The sequence below is a fragment of the Anguilla anguilla genome, chromosome 1, assembly GCF_013347855.1.
Source record: "Anguilla anguilla isolate fAngAng1 chromosome 1, fAngAng1.pri, whole genome shotgun sequence".
In the NCBI taxonomy this organism is placed as follows: Eukaryota; Metazoa; Chordata; class Actinopteri; order Anguilliformes; family Anguillidae; genus Anguilla; species Anguilla anguilla.
In genome coordinates, this window is record NC_049201.1 from 82,161,687 (window position 1) to 82,172,426 (window position 10,740).

At 51.1% G+C, this 10,740-nt stretch overlaps 1 protein-coding gene across 1 annotated transcript in view; it reads right to left on the minus strand.

Moving 5' to 3' along the window:
* Positions 1–273: 273 nt before the first annotated feature.
* Positions 274–10,740, minus strand: part of zgc:162160 (uncharacterized protein LOC561782 homolog) — a 20,823-nt gene continuing 10,356 nt past the window's right edge. The window contains exons 2-4 of the mRNA XM_035389493.1: positions 7,147–7,277; positions 5,774–6,653; positions 274–671 (exon numbers count right to left, since the gene is read on the minus strand). Coding sequence (XP_035245384.1) covers positions 319–671; positions 5,774–6,653; positions 7,147–7,236 — 1,323 coding nt within the window. The 5' untranslated portion in view covers positions 7,237–7,277 and the 3' untranslated portion in view covers positions 274–318. The remainder of the gene's footprint in view (positions 672–5,773; positions 6,654–7,146; positions 7,278–10,740) is intronic.

Below are 10,740 nucleotides of genomic sequence, written 5' to 3' on the forward strand. Positions count from 1 at the left end.
TTGAAGCCACGTGGATCGAGTCTCCGTTTGCAAGGGGGGGATTTTTGTCTCAGTAGGGTTTCACTGGGACACGCAAAGGTGAAGTCACATCCGGTCACATCCTCAGCAGCCCCTTCCGCCGCCCACAGGGTGGGACCCGCTCCCCTGGACCGGTGAAAACAGAGCTGGCGCAGGGGAGAAAAACGCTGAACTCGTTCCCTCCGTTTTCGTCCTCCCGCTCCCGCTGGTCCCTCCCCCTCCCCCCGCTCCCGCTGGAATAACGAGAGGGGGCGTCGGGACACCCAAAATTTCCCGGCGCCAGGTTTTCGTTTTGACCCGTCACTCGTCTCCGCTGTGCATCTTGCCGACGTCGCCGTTGGTGACGTTCTCGCCGTCCCCCTCTCCGTCGCCGCGTCCCCCCGCCTGCCCTCCGCCCCCCGCCTCTTCCGGGACGGGGGCCTCCTCGGAGGCCTCGGGGGGCGACGGGGGCGGGAGGGGGATCTCCTCGCCCTTCTTGGCCAGCTCGGCCAGCTCGCGGGCGGAGCAGGCGGGCGTGGGCGTGGGGTAGGTGTGGTGGAAGGTGTCGTAGTCCACCTCGTAGAAGCCCTCCTCCAGGGAGAGGACCGGGGTGAAGCGCTGCCCCCACAGCACCTCAGAGTCCAGGTACGAGCTGCGCGCCTGGCACGTCATTCCTGAGGGGGGGGTGGGGGGGTGGGGGGAGAGGGGGGGAGAGGAGAGAGAGGGGAGAAAGAGAGACAGAGTAAGATAGAGAAAGAACGAGGGAGAGAGAGAAGGAGAGAGACAGGGACGGAGTTAGAGACACACAGGGACAGCCAAAAGTTCAGCAGCAAATGTCCTCCAAATGGCTGTTAGTTATTGGTGCACTTTCCTGTGAATTTATGATGAGGATGATGCTGATGGTGATTATTATTATTATTATTATTATTATTATAGTGGTTTTGCTTTTTTATTGTAGCTATGCCTGTACATTAAATAGTAGTCTCTAAACACACGGGGGTCTGTAACTGCTTGAGAGACTCCATGTTTCCGTTCAAGCAGCAGTTTAAAGGTATTTTGTTTTAGCCCAGTACTAAAGACACCTGATTCTACTCATCAAGGTCCAGACTGAAGTAATGATGAGTTAATTTGTTGAATCGGGTGTCGTAGTGCTGGGATAAACCGAAAAACTGCACCCACACCGGCCCTTTTTCGGGTAATATTGGACATCCCTGGAATGCGGTATAGAGAGCTCTTATTCACCCCCTTTCTCTCTTCCTGTTCCTGCCCAGGCAGACTCAGACAGCCCTCCTTCCTGTTTGTTCAATTCTCAAATCTCTTAAGTGGCCGCTAACATAACAAGCCCATTAATATGTTTTTGCACCTAGAACACTCATAACCAGCAGCAATCTGAATGGTTTTGTTCATGAATAATTTTACCAAACACAAAGCCTACTGAATTATCTTTAAAAGTACAATAAAGTACACTATGACACAATTCAATAAAATACTGAATTAGTGTGTTCTTCCCCAGGCAAAAATTGGCCCATCAGATTGATACTGCCAGTGGGTTTTTTTTTTAATGTGAATCAATAATGATTTTTAACATGAACATTAGAAAAACAAAACGACGACTCATCATGAAATGCCTGTATTTGATTTCACTGCAAAGTCACCCAGTGAGCTTTTAAAGAGGGCAAGATACGTGGTATTAGACACATGCTGGATTAAAAACAGAGAAAGAGGTCAATTTGCTACTATGGGGCAAATTGCGAATATCAATGCGAAAAGAGGCTAATGAAGAATCAACAATGAAAAATGAAAGTAATCCTGCAGTGCTTAGTTAATTAGTGAAAGCACAAGTTAATAACGCTGTGGCAGACAGCTCAGGCATCAGGGGTAGTGGTGGAGGAGGGGCAGGGAGGCGGGGGGGGCGGGGTCTTAGCACATAAGATGTTTACTGTGATATTTGATTATTTTGGCTCTACTTGTGGGTTTGTGTGCAGCTCAGCATGATAATCTGTGAAGATTCAGATAAGATATCACAGGGGAAAATTAATTAGACCACAAAACCTGAACAAATATATATACCAAAGTCTAATGCGCATAAGGAGAAGCAGAAGTTCTCTCTCACACATACACACACACACACACACACATGCATGTACATATACACACACAAACACACTCACACATGCACGTACATACACACACACACACTGACACATACACACACACACACACATACGCGCACACACATCCACACGTGTGCATGCGCACGCTTGCACACACAGACACACACAGAACACACAAACACTCAAACAGCTGACTGTTCATGCACAGATGTGCTATAAATAGCTTGTGTGTATTTCCATCTTCTGCTCAAGTGAACCTTGCACAGGCCCATCAATTACTGCCTGCATTACCAGCAGAAAAGCAGGCTAATTCACTGAGACACACTCAATGGTCCAACACGGACCAAAACGAGCCTCACATCCAGACGCACCTGTAAATATACTGTCACAAATAGACACACTCACGCACACGTATACATGTCCACGCACACACACACATACACATCCACCCACCCACACACACACACGCACATATACACGTCCATGCACACACACACACACACATCCACCCACCCACCCACACACACACACATATACATGTCCACGCACACACACACACGCGCACACATACACACATGCGCGCACACACATACACACACACACACACACACACACACCCACCCACCCACACACACACAACCACATACACATCCACCCACCCACACACACACACACACACATACACATCCACCCACACACACACACACACATATACATGTCCATGCACACACACACACACACACACACACATACACATCCACCCACACACACACACACATATACATGTCCATGCACACACACACACATACACAGCCTCTTTCAGGCATAGAGCAGCCTGCTAGCAGCTCGCCTTTGGCAAAACTGCCAGCCTGCGTTGAGCGAATCGGCACAACAGCAATCTGCCATCGGCAAGTTGAGGCAAAGCAGTCCTGACAAGGATCGCTTGTTAAGAGAATGCAAAACAGTTGGTGAATGCTGTCGCCAGCAGGCCACCATAGTGCCGATTTTCCAAAAGCTGGCGGGCCCAGAGCCAGCCCTGAAGGTGCAGGCATGCTGGGTAGCCACTAGGTGGCGTCTGAGGCTGAGTCTTTATCACAGAGACGCTGGACCATTTACAGTAAAAGACATATCACCTTGTGCAACTGTGAATCCTGCAGGCTTTTGAATAGCACCTGCTGTTCTGAAAGGCACAAATGAAGCTGTTTTCTACGTTGTGGATCTACTGCAACTGTCAGACACGCACACACACGATACACACACACACACACACGCACATACACACACACATTAAACTTTGTCATTAACTGATACTGTTGGAACATTTATATATAGTCATTTTTCCTCTCTGAGCATTGCTCAGTCATAGGCAAGCCTGATCAGAATGAATAATGAAACCCTCACCAGCCGTCTGCAGAGGCTGTGTAATGTAACCTGGAAGATCTACATTCCGGTTTCATGGAATGGTTCAATGGTTCTGCAGCTGAGCAGCACAGTTAGCAGATACTCTTACACAGTGAATTACAGAGAGTCTTTACATGCAGTCCATTTGCACGGCTGGGTACTGCTGAAGCCATTCAGCTGAAGTCCCTTATGCAAGAGTACAACAGCAGGACCCCGTGGGAATCAAACCTATTACAACTTCAGAATCACAAACCCAGTTTCCTCACCATCATGACACGTTGCTGCCCGGGCGTGTGTGTGTGTGTGTATGTCTGTGTGTGTGCGCATGTGTACGTGTGTGTGCGTGTGTGTGTGTGTGTTGGTGTGTGCGCGTGTGTGTGTGTGTGTGTGTTTGTGTGCATGCGTGTGTGTATGTCTGTGTGTGTGTGCGTGTGTGTTTCTGTGTGTGTGCATGTGTATGTGTGTGTGTGTGTGTGTGTGTTGGTGTGTGTGCGTGTGTGTGTACGTCTGTGTGTGTGTGCGTTTCTGTGTGTGCGCGCATGTGTAAAGTGTGCTCGCTCCTAGCTGAATTCAGTAGCTATTGTTGCTCTGTAACAAATGTTGGTGAATGCAAAATCTTCAGGATCTTCAAATATCATTTCAGTTTTACTGTTTGTTTTTGATTGGCCCAACAGTTTTGTGTCTGATGTAGGATATTCTCAGTGCTTCAGACCGGTGGGCTTTAAAGAAAGAAAATAGGCTGCACTTGAGGTAACCATGCAGAAAAAAAAAACAATAACCTTAATCAGCCCAGAGGACAGTGCAGGAGTAATTAGTGCTGTGTAATTGCAGATCTCGCAAGAACGTCGAGTCGCATCCGCCCGCAGCTACTGAGACCCTTTGAGACCCGGCGATTCTCGCTAACAAAGCAAAGCTCCGACAGGATGTGCGTTAACAAAGGACTCCACACATCGCAAATTCCGATTCCTATGAAGACAGTACATCGAGTGACGTCTTTTTTTTTTTTTAGGAGCAGCGGGTGTTTTTTTTGCGAAGGATCCCACAGAGACCAACCGTGACCAGCGATTCAGGCAAGCGATCCAAAGTCACTTCCGGGGCCGAACCAGCACCAGCTCCAGCTCCAGCCCTAACCGCATGTTTGTTCTGCTATGTTTCTCCTTGGTTTATATCTTTTTAAAGTCATGTTTTCCATGGGGATTTTATTTCGGTTGCGTTTTGCGCTGGGCACGTTCCACCTCTTTTTTTAAAAAAAAACGCGTTCAGCGGAAAGTCAAAGCCGGACAGACCTGAGCACTCAAACCGCAGCCCCCACCTTACCGTTACAGCCTGAAGGCAGGAAGGGGAACATCCAGTCGGGATATCCTACGGCCTTCCCTCCCCTTACCCCTGTCTGGCTCCCCTTCCTTAATTTCCCCGATGCCGCTCCATCGGCAGACCGCTTCGTCCGCAAACAGCCGCCTCCGGAGAGCCTCGCTTACACGCGAACAAGACAGGCGGTAACAGGCTGTATTAGCGCAGGGAACAACACGGGGGCAATTAGCGGGGCTTGATTGCACCTCTCGGCGCGTGTATTCACACCGGCTGTCAATTAGCGGGATCCTGAGAGACCCCTCGCGATCGCGGCTGACAACAGGATGTTGTGACAGAAGGGGGGAACTGGGGGCTCTTTAACACCTGGAATTACCAGGGAAATTATTCATTGATATCAATTCTCTTTTTTTCCCCCCCAGTCCGTATAACTAGCACGGTAGCAGTATTATTATTATTATTCTTTTTAATTCGCTGTTTTCATTCTCCGCCTCTGCCAGCATGAGAAGGCACACAAACACAGGCGTGCCGGCCAGGTTTAGCGGCTAGCGGCTAGGGAGATTAGCCTGTGATGCTACGGTTACGTGCAAATTTGGAGAGTTTGGCGACTGCTGCCCTTCGTTGAGAAAAAAAAAAAAACCACTCACTTCTTAAATGTGTAAAAAACACACATTTAACACCTTAAAAAACGAAGCCTGTCTCTCACTACTGCATGTGTGACTGTGAGGGGAGCTGTGAACTAGCATGTGAAAGTCTGTGACGCCGCAGGATGTGACATCACCAAACGCACAAGCCACAAAAGGTCGATCGGTTCCCTTCGTCGGGGACTGCTGGTCTAATAGCCGAGCGGTCTAATCCTATCCATTTTCACGCGGTGCGGCTGTGGTTCGACACCCACAGCACACCCTCCCCCTTCAACTCGCGCCCCCGTACCCCGTTCCCAAAAAGCTCACCCGTGGCCTCGACCATCCCCTCCAGGATGACCACGATCTCGAACTCCTCCCGAGCCAGCTGGGCCTGGGAGATCTCCCAGAAGGGGCTGCCCTCGCTGAACTCGTGGCAGATGATGAGGGGCGAGACCAGGAAGAGGCGGTCGTCGCCCGTGTCGAAGCCCACGTTGATGTCGGTCTGGTTGAGCGGGATGAACTCGCCCTCCTTGGTCTGCTTGGAGCGGATGAGCTTGGCCCGGATGGACGCCTCCACGATGTGCGAGCTGCGCAGGTCGCCCACCCGGAACATCAGGCACAGCTTCCCGTCCCGCAGCGACACCACCGCCTTGTGGGAGAACATCAGCGTCTCCGCCCGCTTCTTGGGCTGCGAGATCTTGACGAACATGCAGCCCACCATGAAGGCGTTGACGATGGAGCCCAGGATGGCCTGCACCAGCAGCAGGATGATGCCCTCGGGGCACTTGTCCGTGATGACGCGGTAGCCGTAGCCGATGGTGGTCTCCGTCTCGATGGAGAAGAGGAAGGCCGAGACGAAGCCGTTGAGGTTGTTGACGCAGGGCGTCCAGTCGCCGTCGTCGGCGTGCTCCAGGTCCCCGCGGATGTAGGCGATGAGCCACCAGATGAGGCCGAAGAAGACCCAGGTGGTGGTGTAGACCAGCGTGAAGACCAGCAGGTTGAAGCGCCACTTGAGGTCCACCAGCGTGGTGAAGATGTCGGTCAGGTAGCGGTACGTCTCCCGCACGTTGCCGTGGTGGACGTTGCACTTGCCGTCCTTCTCCACGTAGCGCTGCCGCCGCTTCTTGGCCACGCCCCCGGCAGTTTCGGCGCGGTTGGCCCCGCCCCTCCCCGTGCCCCCCACCACCATGGTTCGGTCTGTGGGCACCTGCACAGGCGTTTTGGGGGGTGGGGAGCGGGCAAAGAAATCAAAGCAGAGAGAGAGAGATGAGGTTACAGACACTAAACAGGAACGACAGAGAGAAGAAAAGAGAGAGAATTCATTACATTACAGGGATTTAGCAGACACTCTTATCCAGAGCAACTTACACAACTTTTTTTACATAGCATTTTACATTGCATCCATTTATACAGCTGGATATATACTGAAGCAATGCAGGTTAAGTACCTTGCTCAAGGGTACAACAGCAGTGTCCTTACCCAGGAATCGAACCTGCGACCTTTCGGTTAAGTCTAGTTCCTTACCCACTGTGCTACACTCCAGCTACATTTCAGGCGGGGAAATGAGGTCCTTCGTTTGCAGAAGGACAAACAAAACAAAAAAACGCGGTACGTACACCTAAACACGAGCACAGAGAGCTGAAAGACTCAGGAGCTCGGGCGTGAATGAGGACCAGAGGCGGCGGAGGAGCGCAGGTCACCTTGTCCTTCGGGTCGCTCCAGTGCTGCTTGGGCAGCTTGTGGCCCTGTTTCTCCACGTCTTGCCCCATCCTGCCCGGGAAGCTGCTCATGGCCTAGAAGCCGGGGGCCACAGCGACGGTCTCCGGCCGGTCTGAGAGAGGAGGCGAGGGGGAGAAAACGAGGCAAACTCACATCGGAACAGGAACTGAACGCTGAAAACGGGTACAGAGCGTAAGCGTAGATCGCGTAAAACAAGGCTTCCTAAGCACACCTTGATGTGGATGAATGGCCGTTTTACTATGTGCACACACCAACGCCCATTGGCTGCAGCGTACCACGTACTTCTGCATTTACCAGCATCCACAGGCAGTTGTTTTAGACTTTTTACAGGAAAAACAATAACAAGCAATGATTACAGAGGAGGAAACCCCTCCTATAAATCATGTGTTTTACTTTTCAAGGAACTGATGTTTTCACATTTGAACAAGAAATCAACAAAAACAAAGTATTGTACTCTATTCTATTATTTAGACCGACAACAGCGTTAAGCCTGAAGGCTTGGTATGGCTGAAACGTTAGTGAAACATTAGCACTATAGTTGGATTAGAGCTTAAATTTTTGGAGCAATACATCAGGTGTGAGTCTTGTTCTTTGCTAGTTTCTGCTCTTTTTGTCTCTGCACTTTGAGCTGTGTCTCTTGGGATGTTTCTCTAACCCCGCCCCCCCCACCCCCTCGGCCATGAGTCCAGCTTCACTTTTGTGTTCGTCGTCTTACCCCCCCCCCCCCCCCCCCCCCCCCCTCAGGAGACACCTTGCATCTGACACCGCTCAGCTCCACTCTAAACAGTACCGGGGGTCGGGTGGGGGTGGGGGGGGGTGGGGGGGGGACAAGACGAACGAGCCACCCCACCACCCCCACCCATTAATTGCGCGATCGTTCTGAACCCGAGGCCTCGCTATCCAGACAGCCAGATTAAGCATTCCTCACAGCCCCCCCCCCGCCTCCCCCCCCACCCCGCCCAGCTCCATGCGTCGGTTATCCGCAGTTCAACAGCCAGCTTAACTTCAGCCATCAATCTCCTCCAGAGGCATTTTACCACAACTGATAACAGATGCCCACAGAGATTCATTAGCAGCGAGCGCTAATTCCTCCGAGCCCTCCCCTTTGTGCTCTTTCCAAAGGTGAGTCTCCTCATCTCCTCAGTATCTCCCCCCCCCTTTCCAGCACAACTGAACACAGTGTGATTTTGGGAAACAAATCTTAAAATAAATAAATAAATAAATGAATCTTTCTCATTGACATAAATAGCTTCTCTTTTCTTTGCCTTTGCCAAACTGTGTTGGATTCCTGTTGCAGGATAAAACAAGCACAAATGAGGCCACACAAGGTGAGCAGAATAAGGGAAGGGTGAAGAGGAAGGAGACAACACTCGGCATATCACACAAATGAAAAGCAGGACTTTTTTCGCGAGGCTGTTAATCCTTATATATTTTAAACCTGTCTGTCTGGTCATCGTACAAATTAGGCAAAATAGTGTTGATGGCAAAAAAGAAAAAGAAAAAGAAAAATGTGTACAGGGATGATCTTGCCAGTAAAACTCAAACTGTACATTTATTGTATGCCTGTCTGTGTGTGCACCTGTGTCTGTGCGTATGTGTGCATATGTGTATGACTGCATGTGTGCGTATCTGTGTGCATATGTGTACGTATATATGTGTGTACATACACGTGTGTGTGTTTGTGTGTGTGTGCATACGTGTGTGTGTGTGTACATACACATGTGTGTGTGTTTGTGTGTGTGTGTGCATACGCGCGTGTGTGTACATACGTGTGTGTGTGCGTGCATACGCGTGAGTGTGTGTGTGTGCATACGCGCGCGCGCGTGTGTGTGTGTGTGTGCATACACGTGTGTGTGTGTGTGCGCATACACGTGTGTGTGTGTGTGATTGTGTGTGCATACGCGTGTGTGTGTGTGTGTGTGTGTGTGTGTGTGTGTGTGCATACGCGTGTGTGTGTGTGTGTGTGTGTGTGCATACGCGTGTGTGTGTGTGTGTGTGTGTGTGTGTGCATACGCCTGTGTGTGAGTGTGTGTGTGTATACACGTGTGTGTGTGTGTGTGTGTGTGTGCATACGCGTATGTGTGTGTGTGTGTGTGTGTGCATACGCGTATGTGTGTGTGTGTGTGAGCTATATGAATTTCCGTTGAGTTGGCAGCAGGTTTGTCCGGGGGAGGCCCCACACATCGCTGTGCGCACGGGCAATATTCTCAGTGGTGGGCTCTGGGAGATGCAGATCAGAGTCTTGAGCTGGAACTGCCGCCGTCCGGACCAGTGGGGGGGTGGGTTGGGCAGGGGGGGATGGAGAGCTGACACTCAGGCACAACTAAACCCCGATCTGCACCAATCTCACTTAATTACACAGTGTTCAACAAGGCATCACATGCAGGCCTTACTTTAATTCACCAGTACTGCTGTGTAATACACTCAGATTTAGACAACACAGACTGTATTTGTTGCCTCTGTTGCTCTCCTAAATGTAATGATAAATGATAACTCTTAACGCTATTCCAAATGCCAACCCCATGGCCAGGGTACACCTCTCTGCTGCTATCCACTGTTGACCTGGAGAAATGCGTTCATTTGCTTTAGCATTTCTGTACAGGACTGAAGGGCAGCAGGTGAAGCCTCCTCACCCTGGCTCCCAAAAACAGTACAGAGAGCGTGTGAGTGGATAATCTACAGAAACACAGTTATGCTTTTCTGTATCTGCTTCTGTGACCAGAAGCAGGCGTAGGCTTCTCCAGAGCTGGGACGGCTGACGATGTCATTTGAAGGTCAGTAATACACTCTCAGAAAAAAAGGTACCATTCAGTGCCTAGAAAGGTGCAATTGCTTGTCACCAGTACCTTTAGACGTACGGTTTTGTACTTGTACAGAATTTGCACCCTTGTGTACCTTTATTTCTGAGAGTGTAGCGGGTCACGGACCGGTCCCGGCTCGTTCCTGGCACAGGGGGCTCGTCCCTGAACCCCGACCCCCCACCCCCCCTCCCCCGTCCCCCGCCCCGCCCCGCCCCGCCCCCGTAGCGCGGTCTAGCGCGCAGACGGGATGTGACAGACGGGCGCGGGCACCTTGGCCAACGCGCGAATGGCCATTAGCGGGCGACAGCCCGGCAGGACGCGGGGTGTGGAGGCAGACGGGGGCAGGCCGTGCTCGCCGGGAGGGCAGAGATCAGCCAATGAGAAGCTGGCGGGGAAGGAGGGGTCAGAGAGGCTGGACGCACGCAAAATGACAGTGTACCGGTGGGGGAGGGGCGGGGGGGTGGAAAGAAAAAACAGAGGGGGGGAGAAAGAGAGCGATGAGAGAGAGAGGGAGAGAAGGGGAGAAAGAGAGAGGAGAGAAAGAGAGAAGGAGAGAAGGGGAGAGAGAAGTAAAGACAGAGAGGCAGGATAGAAGGACAGAAAGAGGAGAGAGTGAAGAGAAACAGAGGAGGAGAGAGAGAGAGGAGAGAGTTGGAGGGAGGGAGAAAAAGAGAGGGAAAGAGAGAAAGGGAGAGAGAGAAGGTGGGAGAGAGCAGAAAGGCATAATGAGAAGCATACTGAGTGATCATTGAG